This window comes from Endocarpon pusillum (genome assembly GCF_000464535.1).
Source record: "Endocarpon pusillum Z07020 unplaced genomic scaffold scaffold826, whole genome shotgun sequence".
Classification (NCBI taxonomy): domain Eukaryota; kingdom Fungi; phylum Ascomycota; class Eurotiomycetes; order Verrucariales; family Verrucariaceae; genus Endocarpon; species Endocarpon pusillum.
The window spans coordinates 125,278-139,591 of record NW_006916662.1 but is presented as its reverse complement, the minus strand read 5'-3'; the positions used below and the strand labels follow the sequence as shown (position 1 = coordinate 139,591).

General features: G+C 48.8%; 4 protein-coding genes across 4 annotated transcripts; all 4 read left to right on the top strand.

Annotated features, from left to right (window-relative positions):
• Positions 1-1,954: 1,954 nt before the first annotated feature.
• Positions 1,955-3,380, top strand: EPUS_06944 (uncharacterized protein; the record flags this gene model as incomplete). Its single annotated transcript, XM_007808079.1, has 3 exons — positions 1,955-2,905; positions 2,966-3,093; positions 3,203-3,380. The coding sequence occupies 3 exons, from the start codon at positions 1,955-1,957 to the stop codon at positions 3,378-3,380; spliced, it is 1,257 nt and encodes a 418-aa protein (XP_007806270.1).
• Positions 3,381-4,798: 1,418 nt separating this feature from the next.
• On the top strand, positions 4,799-5,753 carry EPUS_06943 (uncharacterized protein; the record flags this gene model as incomplete). Its single annotated transcript, XM_007808078.1, has 2 exons — positions 4,799-5,320; positions 5,373-5,753. The coding sequence occupies 2 exons, from the start codon at positions 4,799-4,801 to the stop codon at positions 5,751-5,753; spliced, it is 903 nt and encodes a 300-aa protein (XP_007806269.1).
• A 933-nt stretch (positions 5,754-6,686) lies between these two features.
• EPUS_06942 (uncharacterized protein) lies at positions 6,687-7,586 on the top strand (the record flags this gene model as incomplete). The annotated part of the gene is made up of 3 exons (XM_007808077.1): positions 6,687-6,813; positions 6,875-7,075; positions 7,189-7,586. The coding sequence occupies 3 exons, from the start codon at positions 6,687-6,689 to the stop codon at positions 7,584-7,586; spliced, it is 726 nt and encodes a 241-aa protein (XP_007806268.1).
• Positions 7,587-10,114: 2,528 nt separating this feature from the next.
• On the top strand, positions 10,115-13,011 carry EPUS_06941 (uncharacterized protein; the record flags this gene model as incomplete). The annotated part of the gene is made up of 9 exons (XM_007808076.1): positions 10,115-10,234; positions 10,281-10,889; positions 11,206-11,351; positions 11,401-11,734; positions 11,792-11,974; positions 12,033-12,297; positions 12,354-12,456; positions 12,517-12,555; positions 12,618-13,011. 9 exons carry the CDS (start codon positions 10,115-10,117, stop codon positions 13,009-13,011), a joined length of 2,193 nt encoding a protein of 730 aa, XP_007806267.1.
• Between the last annotated feature and the right edge of the window lie 1,303 nt (positions 13,012-14,314).

Genomic DNA, 14,314 nt, shown 5'->3' with positions numbered 1-14,314 from the left:
CCCGGCGGCCCTAGCGCTAGCGGCCGACAAGGATGGCAGCCGTGACAATGATTGCTCATAATTGCTCATAATAATTTGTACTACATTGGCATACAAATAATTGAGATCAATCTTATTAAAGTAGAAATCTCAATTATTTAATACATGTCGAGCAACACAGCTTAACGCTGGTACGGCCGTATGGCTAACAACCTCCTTGCAGGGCAGCGCGAGCTGCCACAACTGCCAAGAGGATTTGGCTGTACATGTACAGCCAGATCCCAAAGCGGCTTAGCGCCACTTTGACATATCACGTGTCCTGATTTCCTGTGCCAAGGCACAGGAAATCCCTATTAGGTAGCTACTAGAAAATCTAGATAGGAGCATGCACAACACCACAGAGTGAGAACTTCAACAATACACATTCTGTTGAAAATAATTGCTCTTGATTACTTATAATTGCTCTTGATTGCTCACAGTAATTTGTACTACATTTGCATATAAACTGTTGTGATTAATCATGATCAATCAGGAAGACTTATTGTATAATTGGAATACCAAGCTAATACAGAGCTAATTTACACTAATGCACACTAATAAGGGTCCGGCTGCGGGTAAAGTACACCTCCATATGTTACCTTAGGAACTTGGCCCTTAGGGGGCTTGGCCACTGACTAAGTTATGACGTAGCTTAGCTTTTATATATCATTATTTCTAGCACCTGCTATCGGCCCTTCTCCTAGTAGGTACGGAGTATATTGGTATGGAGATGCTGTGGGGCCTTAGCGCCTGCCGAGTTATTCCACCCGAAGTTTGCATTTAGATTCCCATCACCTACATACACCCCTCTCAATGCATTAAGCTGATATCGCTCTAAAATGCTGCATTAAGACTAGTAGTAAGTGAGCTACGGCTACACAAATAGGCACCATGTTGGTGTCTACAGGCTCTCCAACTGGTCGGAAGCACTGTGATCATGATCCAAAGTCTCCCGTTTCCCGGCTGTTCGAGCGAAAAGGGCTTGCTGTTTGAGGGAATTCCCAACTTGATTACTGCGTATGTCACGCTAGTCTACGCAGCAGCACGGGGGGAACCTACAATTCGTGTCACCCTGCTGGGCCCCTAAACTTTACCAAAGTGAGTCAACAAGTCAATTTCTCCTCCAATTCATTCATCTGATGCAGCAATATGAGCTCTCTCGCTGCCAAACTCTTGCAACCCTGGACGGAAACGCGAGAAAGATGTCGCTATGGTAACGATAGCAACGATATTGCCCATGTCTCAATACATGACCACCTCCTTCGGCTAATCTCGGGGAGCCGGGGGGTGGACATCGGTTCCTTTGTATCTCTACAATGGCTTATTGGAGCTTCCTGCAGCTTGTGGTGGGGATATACCCCCCAGCTTTCTGTAAGTGTATGGTCAGCTACGTTGCAGCATGGGTTTGCGAGCTGCGGCGTTCTGCAGTTGGTCAGATGCTTTCGGACGCAACATTGCTTGCACAGGAATCAAATGGCTGGCAGGCGGACCAAAACGGCTATGATATGGCTCAATAGTCATCCTGGCAAGTCCCTGATGAGGTGTAAAAGGCTATAAAGAGTAGGCAAGTTCTGAAAGCTCTTACTGGGCTCTTTCCTTCATCTTCTCTGTCAGAAGAATCGTGTTAACTACAAGCCGGTCCCGCCAGCTGTGAGACGCCATGACATTGGCAATTCCCAAACAATTTCATCTTCCCAGTTTTCAAGGCATTGTGTTTTTTGCCCTCGCATGCATCATTCTGGTAGCTGTCCACCATCGGTTCAGGTGATCTATAAACTGACGAAGATAGATAACGCTCTATACATTTGGATTAGCCATCTACAACATATTCCTCCATCCCCTACGATCATACCCAGGTCCAAAGTTGTGGGCTGCCTTTAGATTTCCTTATGTCTACAACCAACTCAGAGGACGTCTGCCCCGACGAGTGAAAGTGATGCACGATCAATATGGACCCATTGTTCGCGTTGCACCGACACAACTTTCCTACATCACGGCTGAGGCATGGAAAGACATCTATGGCTCTCACGCAGGGCAGGCACAAAATCCAAAAGACCAAAGAATGCTTATAGCACCGCACAAAGGCATGCCGGACCACATTCTTAGGGCGAATGATGCCAATCATAGCCGTTATCGACGGCTCATGGCTTACGCATTCTCTGCGAAGGCGCTTGAGGACCAACAGTCACTGATTACGGCGTACGTGGATATTCTGATCGAGCGACTGAAGGAGAATGCAAACAATGCTCAGAACATGACCGCATGGTATAACTGGACAACTTTCGACATTATTGGCGACCTCACGTTCGGTGAATCTTTCCATGGTTTGCGCGATCAATGCTGGCATCCTTTTGTTGAAACCATTACTGAAGGTATTGAAGTAGGAGCCGCTATCACTGCTATTTCATACTATGGACTTGGATTTGTCTTGCAGTACCTAACCCCAAAATTTATGCTAGATAAGTTCGAGCGAATGCAAGCGTATACGAGGGAAAAGGTTGAGTCTCGCCTGCAGCGCGGCACTGAGAGACCTGACTTCATGTCATTCATTATGCGAAACGACAAAAAAGGGCAGCAGATGAGCAAGGATGAGCTAGAGGTTAATGCAGAAATCCTGGTACTTGCGGGAAGCGAGACAGCAGCTTCACTTCTTGCAGCAGCTACATATTATCTATGCACGAATCGCCAGACACTCGAAAAGGTAACTTCGGAGGTCCGGGATGCATTTGAAACTGACCAAGACATGGATATGCACTCGTTAGCCAAGCTGGATTACCTACTGGCGGTCCTAAATGAGTCTCTGCGGCTATATCCGCCAGTGCCGAGTGCTGTACCAAGAATCACCGTGAACGGCGGTAGAATTTCTGGCCAATGGGTGGCGCCGGGAGTGAGTGGAAACTTATGTTGGTGATGCTTTGTGTAGCATTGTTGGCTAACCAAAGCGCAGACAATAATCGGCATCTTCCAATTTGCTGCCTTCCACTCTCCGTCTAACTTTCACGAGAGCGAAGCATTGGTGCCTGAACCTGGCTTCCTAACCCACCCGCTGAGTTCCGTGAGGACAACAAAGATGTGGTACAGCCTTTTAGCGCTGGACCTCGAAACTGTATAGGGCAAAGGTGTGTTTTCCAGCTGTGACACGAAACAACGACCTTGAAAGAGACATTATTGACTGTTGAAACAGGCTGGCTCACCTTGAGATGCGGCTTATCCTAGCCAAGGTCCTCTGGAATTTCGACCTCTCATTAGAGGAGGAGAGCAAACACTGGACCAATCAGAGGATGCATATCGTTTGGCAGAAAGGACCGCTCATGGTGAAGCTTACGCCAGTGGACAGGACAGAGAAGGTCAAGTCGGGTTGAATTTGTCAACACAGACTATGTACTCCGACTACTGGGTTGAGATGCTTGCAATGCCACCATGAATGCCTGACTGGTCTTGTTATGGATAGTGCTGAAGTGGCAAAGTAGAGATGATGTTGTCGATATTCCCTGATAGCTCTTGTGTTCCAATGTGTGCGAGGGTGTCATAAGAGCTTTGTTGTTCTCCACAGGGCCTATGATCCTGTTGTCTTTATTGTGATGGTGCAACCAGTCCGAAGGTCCTGTGTCTTCTCCGTACGTACATAGGTGAACCTACCGCAATGCTATTGTTGTTGCCTTGATCTCACCAGCAACTGTGTGTGAAGAGTGTAGGCGCAACCGAGCCTAAGTTGTGGAAACTACCGTCATATCCAATACGTTTACACACAGAGTAGGTAAGACAGCTTTGTGATGTAGGAGCTCGATCAAGGGACAGAGTCAACATAACCTTCTACCATTGGAGTTATCAGCCCTACAAGCTACTAGTACTTGAGTTAAATTTTAGGGATGAAGGAGGTTGTATCCGTCGTTGAGTTACCTGAACAGTGGACGGGGCCGTTCCGCCTAGCTAGTTGGACCAAAAATTTTCGAGACTAAATCTGAAGTGATAACAACCACATTACCAAAGGATCTTCAATAGAAACGGAATCCGATCTCGAATTTCACCTCTCACCTCTCACACATAAGCGGCTGACGGGTTTTGGCCTGGGTCCGTGGCGTTTGATGCGTGTCTCATCTGACTGCACCCAGCAGAACATTTATCTCCCAAGTAAATTGTCGGCTGGCAGCCAACATCACAGGTAAGCTTCATTCTGGCACCAAACTGATCATAAAAGCCACCAGGTTTCAAACATGATGGAGACAAGACTCATTCGATCTCCCACGCATCTCCTGAAACCACATCGTGCACCGAGTCCGGATACCAAGGCCAGGTATCACCCAGATTAGGGGCTGAGAATATATCTGTCCTACCTGCCGCTTTAACAGCCTGTTGTAATGTCTCTCACCTTGCCTCCTTCGTTGTGGAGAGCGGCCTTCGTGCTATGCTTGTGTGAATCTCGGCCTTACGTCTGAGGACGTCAATCGAGTCGTGATATTCACACGATCTTGAAAAAAGGGAAAGCTATGGGCATACGATGGAAGGTTTCTCAGGAAGATTACGTCCAAGATAGTGAATAAGACATTTGTTCTGACCACGGCTCGTTCGCTTTGGCATAAACCCATCTGTTGTCAATTGATTACCATAAAGGTTTCACGATGAGGCTGCATCAAACAAAGCCCCAAATTCAAGATTGGCGCGATGAAGAACGTTGGCACTTTCAGCTTCTCTCACCTGTCGGCTGAAGGGTAAACTTATCGCAATCTGTTTTCGAACAGAGACCGCCACACATTGCGCTGATTACCACCCATCATATGATATGGCAACCTTCAATGCCGACTCCAACACTTGGTACCACATCACAGAATCTGGTGTTGGTTTCTCTGGCTCCCTAGGCAGCGCCAGTGCTTCTGACAGCGGCGCAGCAGCAGTCTTCATCCACGCCTTCAATGCGTCTGATCCTGGGGATTCATGGCAGATCCTTCCCATCTCTAACACAACGTTCGCATTTCGCAGCAAGCTGGGAACGGCGCGACACCAATTGGATGTCAATCTCAATCCGATGGAGTCAGACGAGAGCCGCACGCAGCCCAGACTGGCCCCCACAGATCTGCTCTCTAAGTCACAGCAGTGGACTATTCAACCATGGACGGATGGTGAGTCGTGGAAGCTACAGAATCTAGCAAACGGAACGTCATACAATCTAGATGTACATTCTGGGATTGGAGAGCCCCTTTTCATGTCAGGCACGACGGAAGAGTTGCCTAAGCGTGAAGGGCAGCACTGGATGTTTTCGAGCAAGAGTGCGATTAATGATAGAGCTTTCTCTACAAGCGAAGGAGTAGGACTACCGCCAAGTATCCTACCGAACGACACCTGCTGACAAATGATAGGTGCTTTCTCCAACATCTGTTGTCAAAATTAGTTCTAGCATGGGGTTTAGCTCAACTTCTACCATGACATCCGCTTTTGCTATGCCAACCCAGTCCCTGCAAGCGTCCCCGGACCAACAAGCAGTCTCCAAATCGCCGTCTCTTGGGGTTTTTGTCGGGGTGCCCGTCGGCGTGAGTGCTGTCCTGATCCTCCTGGCAGTGTTTCTTCTATACTGGTGGAGGAAGCGCCGAACCAGGAAAGCATCATCTCAAAACAAGCCTGCCAATCCGGGGCGGGGTGAGGCCATGCCTACATGGCCTAAACCAGAGCTTGATGGAAAGCCCGTGCCCGACGCTGGTTGGTTGGCGCGTGCACGATATTCAGATGGAGCAGGTGCCTAGGATGCTACACCATCCTAACATTTATATCGTGTTGATGTTTCGCTACAGAGGAAAAGGGCCAGAATGCTGGTTCGTCTTATGGTTGACGAACAATCTCAAAAGAAGGTCGATAATCCCTCCAGTCCAGGTGGTTTACGGTTTATCAAGAATGCAACTCATATTTCCGTTTCTTTTCTCTTACAGTGGTTTTGGAATGAATTTGAATGAAGTTGATACAGCTTTCTTTGGTGATCAGCCCTGCCAAGCTTGGTGAATCGAGACCCGGGGATCAGAGACTGCCAAGTCAGGGGCCGGAGGCCGAGGAAAGCTTGGAACCTTTTCCGCCCTGGCGCTAATACTGGGGTGCTTCTGTACCATTCTCCAGCTAATCCCATCTCCTGCTAGCTCCTCGCTTATGTTCTCGTATTCAGTAATTCAATTTCCGAATACGTGGATATAGATCTGCGGACCGAACCATAATATGTAGTGTGTTTCAAAACAGCCTGCAATAACAACCCAAAAATATCATAGCCACCAGACTGGTGTGACTGTTGCGTGCTTTCTCTGCATTGAATTTGCCAATCACAGACTCTTATGCCTTTTTGCGATCAAGTCACATGAGAGCCAAGTAAAGCTTGACGGGAATGCTTCAAGCATGGTAGAATGTACCCGGTCCTTGTCCATGGAGCTACGTTATACAGCCAATACCTTGCCCTTCCAAACGAGATGACGGCCATGGTGATCTGCAATGCGAAGAAGAGAAATTTGTTTGGGGTTGCATAGCCACTATATCAACCTCTCATCGAAGCGAGGATACCGACCGAAGCGAAGATATCGACCCAAGGAAAGTAATTTATAACCTCAATTGATGCCACCTCTTCCCATCCTGCATCAAACCATCTCCAAATACCGAGCTGGTTGGTCCAGAGCGCTTCACATCTCACTCTAGGCAACATGAAGACTTCCGTGCTTTCCTTCTTCCTTCTATCCCTCATCAGCGGATCGCTCGCCAGCGTAGGCGATACGTGTGGATGGGCCGAGAAGAAAGGAGCCTGTCAGGACGTGAAGGACTGTGATGGCGGTAAGACGGCGTCGACCCTTACCTCTATCGTGATTATGCCGCGTCTGATCCCTTGATCAAGGCTTCACCTTCAATGACGCATGCCCCAATGATGACGCCAACATCAAATGTTGCGTCAAGAAGGAGTGTGTCAAAGTCCAGAAAGCACCGCTTGAGAGCCTTGGCGGTCGTTGTTATGACAAGAGATACAACAAATGCGCCGGTGGGCACTATGAGAGGAATCTTTGCCCAGGTGATAACAATGTTCAATGTTGCATTAGAGGTATGCTTTTCTTCACCCTTGTCTTAAACCTGGATTGCAAGAACAATGTCTTCTGTTCCTCGTGTTGCCACCAATTAGGCTATCGATGAAGATACTTGCTAATTGCCCTCCAGATCCTTCAGGCGCATCACAAGACCAACCCCCCAAGGAAACATCTGTAACGATACCAAAATGTGAGGACATCAAAGTCATCCCCGTCAGCAACGGTGGCTTCGACCACCTCCTCTACAACAAGGAAACCACTCAGCTCATGGCCGACGTGGCCTCAAACATTGGCAGAGTGACCGAAGTCTGTGGCAAACTTGCCGGGCTTGTAAAAGCCAAGCAAGCGGGATTCGTGTGCGACGCGGCGGGAGTGCCGGTGAAGAACATCGCTAAGCATGCCAAGGAATGTCTTGGGAAGAACCAGTGTCTAAAGATCAAGGCGTACTCGGTTCCGTATTGTGTTGGGAAGGAGGATGGTTGCTATTCTTCTGAGAGTTTTGGGACTTGGGTTGATCCTCCAAAGTGAGGTTCATGGAGGGCCTTCAGGAGGTGGCTGGGGGGTGTTGACTGTTTCCGCTGAAGGGTTTAGCTCCCATCCCAGCATGAATATTTATGACCCATGGGTAGCGCATACGAATATATCATGTATCATGACTATGACTATTATTCTCCTGACCGATGAACTGTCGAATTGAGTCCGTTAAAAGCGGATCGTCACTGCGCTGACCGCAAACATTGCATACTCATAAATCAAAGATCAACTTCTGGAGAACTGCTGAAAAGAAGTACATTTCTTCACCGAGCGAATGAGATGACCCCGACCACATTGGTGCAGTCATTGTGACGTTATGGCTGGGGACGTTTGCATAAAACTCAATAAGCTTCGGTCTGCTTGAAGTCTGTTAGAAGCGTTTGACGAGTCATTTGCGTTCGACATGCTTTGGCTAGCAGTACGTCCACTCGTGCGGACCACGCTGATAAGCATCCCTTACACAGTACCGGCATTGATCAATCTCTCTAGCAGTAAGATGTAGTTGACATCGCTGAGATCTTAAGAATCCTGCAGGCGCTTCGAGATCTGAAATTTTGCGAAGAATTGGAATGGTTGGTCCTTTATGGAGTAGCAGCAGGAATCCAGCTTCCAGTTATACGAAGCTGAAGGTAGCATTATGGACTTTCGGGATTGCTCCACTGCCAGTGTTGCGAGAATTCAATGTTACCTGTCCGGAAGGTGCCGATGATCAGCTAGACCCCATTCTGCGTAGCGTTTCTCATGATTCTGCGAGCCAAGATCTGAATTCGGAGCTCTTATTTTTCCGTCCGAGATCGACCACATATGTCCGGGAGGGATGTATCTTGACCATAGGTAGACCTAGAAACGACCATGAACACCCTAGAGACGCTGCGTGATTTCTCTCTCCTGTACAGGATAGGTTCAGATTTCTGCTGCTGGGCATGAACAGTTGCAGGCCTGAACTTGCCCTATTCGGCTCGTTCTTGTTCGCCCCGAATTGACCAGATTTTGCATCTGCTGCCGATGTCAGCTATACTGTTTGGTGAGAGTAAGCCATGATCGTCCAAGTTGAAGGCCGACCTTTCCACTTTACTGCTCGACGAAGGTGGCTGGCATGGCTACCTTCATCCTTCCAATGTGGCAGACAATAGGAGAGTAGGAGTCGTATAACATCAGCACGACTATCCACGCCCTGGTCAATGGACGAGGATTCCTGGGATTAACAAAGCTGATATCATTGTAGGCGCATTCGAAACCATGTCTTCTGGTCTCACCACTCAAGGCACTTGGGCATTACTCGTGCTTCTTAGACTCAATAGGTTCCATTGTCCCCATGCCCCAAGTTGTGTTCGAGAGCTCCACGACCCTCCTTTATAACATGCACGAAAATTTTCGACCATTCATCTAAGGCTTCCGCCGCCTTTGAGATAAGAGTATGCCTGCATGCTGACCAGCAAGGTGGGCGTCTGGCCAACCTCGATTGCCTCGGACCCTAGAGAGAATCTATGTTGACGCTGTAAGAGGCCGCGCACAGCTAAAGATCTTGTGATGAGCCATAGCAACGGTTTCGCTGTGTGACCGACAATCTGCACCTCAGTCAAGAGTGCCCGCCTGAATGGCTCTAGTGAAGAAAATCCTTTTGGCAGAACAGATGCTAAAATTCACGCATCTGGGCAAGAGGCATGAAATTCTACTTCGAAGCGCTTGACCCGGTTAAGTAACCAGATGGGCATGGCATACGGCTTGCTTCCATATTTTTCCCGTACCATGTCACAGTTGTCCTCGTGTCCTATCATTCATCCCTGGATCGAGACAGCGACGGCTATCTTGGTGAGAGCGAGCCCCAACGTCTCCGACTATTAGCAGATACAGGAATACTTACTGTCGGTAGAGGGTTGTCCGGGTGCTGCCTTCGAAAGGGTCTAGCGCATGGTCTTCCGCCAGCTACAGCTCTCTTACTACATAAGAAGCCTCTCTCGTTCTATTAGTACACTATCATATCTCTTCCACTACAACATTACCCACCCTTGACATAGCTTCGAACTTCTCATTCTAATGGGTACTGCACTCAATCATACGCTCATCCGTCTCTGGTCCACCTTCAATATCTGAATGCTCTCCTCTTGCCGTCGCGTTGTCAATTTTAGAGTCTGCTTCGCAGCATTTCTGGCTGCATGGATCCGTTTGAGTATTCACCGGATGGAGAGGCTCGTCCTGATGAGCCATTCTATGACGTCGAATTTCAGTCGGCTCTGACGAATGCTCAAGCGCTCGCTACAAATGTTCAAAACTGCTTACAAACTCGTGAGGTAGATCCTCCAGTTGGATCTAGTTTGCACAAACTCTTCGAAGAATCAAACCGACTCTCGCATTACCAATGTCCAATCAAAAGAACTATCGGCCTCGTTGGCAATTCTGGACAAGGTAAGCTTCCTTTCACCTCGAGTTTGGCATAAAGAAGCTTGGCCGATGACTATCCGAGGCAATGGTACTTGGCTCTTCGGAAAACTCTGCTGAGTCCAGCCTTCTTCCATGCCACCATGCTTTACGTCGTTGCCCCATACTATTCTGCCATTTTCAGAAGCACGAAGCTTATCCAGCGGACAGGAAAGAGTAGTCTTATCAACGCGCTGCTGCACACAGAAGGTCTGGCTCTAACAGTAGGAGCATCGAATCTTCAACTAGATATCTGTCTAAATCGGGTAGGATGTATCTGGCAAAGCTGTCACAGCATTTCCGACCGAATATCGATATCGCGAGGAACATCAAGAAGCTAAATTCGTCATCAAGGCAGAATGTTTCACCGATAGTGAATTGGATGACCACATCCAAGAACTCTTGGACGAATACAGACAGCCTTATATGGCTAGCGCAAAGGAGCTTTCGGAGGTCGAGTACAAGATGGCTGAAGACAAATCTCATGCTGCAAAACAGGTTTTCGAGACAGTCTTTGGAAACACAGAGATGTTCTTCCACGACACAGGTGACCATTACAGTGATCTTGATCTCGAATCAATGAAGGATCAATCTGAGGGCGCCTACGATAGAATTCTCCCTCAGCTCCAGCACTTGAGTCGGACTTTGAAGTGGCCAGAAGATATGGCAGATGGTCTCTGGGAAGACAAGAGCGCCACAGCGGTGAGGGTCAGTGAGCTTCCCCAACCTTGGATCGATAGCGGGCTGTGGGTTTTTGTCAAAATTGCGCGGGACGCTTCCATGACAAATGCAGTATGCGTGGTGCTGAGCCTAGATCTACTAGCATTTACCTCGAATCCGATCTTCTCAAGGCTGGAATTATCTTTGCTGATTTACCAGGTAAGTTGGCCGCTGCATATTTGGATCTCCGTTAAGCAGAATCTGCAGGGTACCACGACGTCAATTTTGCACGAGTGAAAGCTGCCAAAAAATACCAAGCTACTTGTGAAGAAATATTCGTTGTATCGGATATTAAAAGAGCCATTGATGACCCTGTCATTCAAGATGTGATTACAGACCATTGCAGGCGTCTTACAGATGTTGGACAACTCACACGTCCTCGCATCACCGTAGTCTGTACACATTCCGGCGTATGTTCATCTTGAAGCTTAATGGCATTTTACGTTGCAGTTATTGATTTCTGACCTCTTTCTAGGACCACGGCGACATGAAAGATCTCGAAAAGCATGTAAGCAAAGACCTGCTCGACAAGGTGAAAGATCAGCAAAACCAACTTTCGAACAATCGGGACAAGCTGAGTGTTTCTGAGTGGATGAAAGCTTGTGCTGAAGTCAAGATCAAGTTAATCTGCTCTCAAATCTTGTTAACACATCTCTGACCCCCAGATCAGGTACAATACCCTTTTATTCTCATCTCGAAATGAGAGAGTTGAGACCCAATTTAAGGATAGGTATGCCGCAGACTTCAAGGAATATATTCCTGCTCTCTTTTGTGTTGACAATCGCGACTATCATACTTGTCGCAATGAACAGGAAGCGATTCTGAGTGGCATTCCGAAGCTCAGAATGTTCTGCTATGAAAGACCGGCAAAGGCACAATTCAAGTCGGCCCATCACTATATCTGGACAGAGCTTCCGTCGTTGATCTCGTCTATCAAGATCTGGGTCCAAGCGGCTCGAAGTCCTGTGAAACAGAACCTTGCGTCTGCAGAGTCTTTGTTCAATGTACGTTCTTCTGAAGACCGTATCTGCCACCACGGCTGACCTCGTTACGTTCTCCAGGATTTCGATAAAATCGAAACGGCTTGGCGTGAAGTCATAGAAAACGCTTTTGGCGGTATGCTAAGCAACTGTGGTGTGCTGATACTCTCCAGCAATTGTCTTCTGCGAATACTCATTTTTCCAGATGAGAATTTGCAGGAGATCATCGAACGCGCAGTCACAACTTGTGAATGCCAGGGAAAGGTGAGTACCTCGACCGTCCGGTTTCTAATCCCTGACCGCAAGCGCTGATATCGACTAGATGCATCATTGTGCGAGTTTCTATACCTTTGGGCATCTCAAAAGCTTACAAAGAATAGCCTCATACCGCGCATTTATCAGAAAAAACGGCACACACCAGACGAAGACCGTTGGCAAAAGAAACTGGAATCGCGAATTGAACGAAGACGCGAATATCGTCCTTGCAGACGATTGGAAGAGCTTGGATGAGCAGATAGCTACTGGTATCCAGTGGTACTTGAAGCGTGTCAAGGAGTCTATGGATAAGATCATAGCAAGTGCCATCGGTATGTTTCTGTCAGAATTTAGCTATCGCAGAATAGTATTGACAAGCTTGACTTAGATACCATGGCACCACAAGAATTCATCCGAAACATGCGAGGGCGACAAACTCGTCTTCATTTCAAACTCGATATCGAGTTTGGGGAGTTTAGAATGGATTTGGGGTAAAGCTAACCCCAGCCAGTACTGCCTTGGCTTTGCAAATTTCATTGACGCAAACATAGGGCCACCAAGAGGAATGCAACTGCCGGGGATGAAGCATCGTACGTGGCAACCTGGATGCGGGATGTGTACCGTGAATGTGCCCTGAATCATGGCATGACAGCCATTTTATGCAATCCTCACTCTGGCAAGCTGTTGATCAAATGATGTCTCTAGGTGCTGGTGTAATAGCCCGAAACCGCGAACGGATCCTCGAGCACGTTACCTCTGGACTTTTCGATGAGCTCTTCAGGAAGATAAACACGAATCTTGGCGAGCTCGCTCTCAAGCATTTGAACAGTATTGCTACCATACGCGCTGAAATCTCCGATGCGATTGACGCTGATATATCGGTCATGACCGCTCCTGATACTGCGGTATTTGAGAAGCACCCTGAATTTGGACAGAAAGTCGTACGAATGCTCAGCACGGCCAAGAAGTCTTTAGAATTGCTGCAAAATGCGGCGGCTCGACCAGTGGCTTGGGCGCACCAACGTGGATACATCCAAGACGTTTGAAGTCTTCAGTGGCTTGCCTTGAGAGGGACGCGTCTTTCAACCTCCTTTGGGTCAGATCGGCACATTGGCGACAGCGAGCATTGCCAAGTTGCTGAGGCGATGGCCTGGGACTGAATCCTTTGACTCCGAGGATTTTTCTTGGGGGCGGTTTTTGACAAATTGCGACTGGGCCTTTGGTTTTCTTTTTCAGGTGCTGCTTTTGTATGACAGGGTAATCTCCTCCAACCAGCACACAAAAGGTTTTGAAGCAATTAGACCAACAGTCGAGACACCAAAGGTGATCAGACACACATACCACAGCTTTCATAGACTTCAGTCAGTTTTCTCTACTCGGAGCTCTCTTCTTCAATCTCCGCATTCCTCTCAGCACCATCACCATCCGCAGTCCTCCTCCTCTTCTCCCTCTCTACACCCTTCTCCCCATCCCTCCTCCCCGTGCGTTTCATCCTACCCCGACTCACGCTCCTCCGCCTCTCCTTCTGCCCCTCCTTGACCCTACCCAGATCCACCTCCGGATGCACCCGCCTCACATGCTGATACAGCAGATTCCCTCTGGAGAACGGGTGCCGGTGTCGTACACAGGTGGTCACGGGACAGAAAATGCCGTCCACATCTGAGGGTGCTGGTTCGGCTTCCCAGGGCGAGAATTGGTGCTGCTGGTTGAGGTGGCGGGAGAGGTTTTCCGGGGTGAGGAAGGGGTGCTTGGTGTGGTGGCGGCAGGGGGGGTGAGGGCAGGGGAAGGAGGGAGGGTTGGTGGGGTGGTTGGTGGGATTGCTGACATGAGGCGTGGTGGTGCGTGCACCAGCTGCGGATGAGGTGGACGAAGAATCTGCAGTCTCTTCCGCTGCGGCGGTAGATACATGGTCCCGTTCTGCGTCGTGTTCTGTGTCCATGACATCAACATCACCCTCCTCTTCCTCTTCCTCTACCTCTGCCCCGTCCTCGTCCTCGTCCTCGTCCTCGTCCTCGTCCTCGTCTTCGTCCTCATCCATAACTTCCCTCCCCCCAGCACCAACCAACACCTCCTCCACCATCCCACCCTTCTCCTTCTGCCGACCACCACCACCAACCCCTCCGGGAGGATAAAACCGCCTAAACGCCATCCCCTCCCCAAACAGCGCCGCACACCTCTCCCCAGCTCTGAACACGACATCTTCATCCCAACCCGTCAAGGCCGCCATACCGAGGACGTCGCTCCAATCCCTCAGACCCAGGCGCGCGAGCCTAGCATCCTGAGACGCTCGCGAATTGACCTTTTTCCTCTTGCGAGTCAAGGGTTCGCGATCCGTGTCTGACGCTCCCT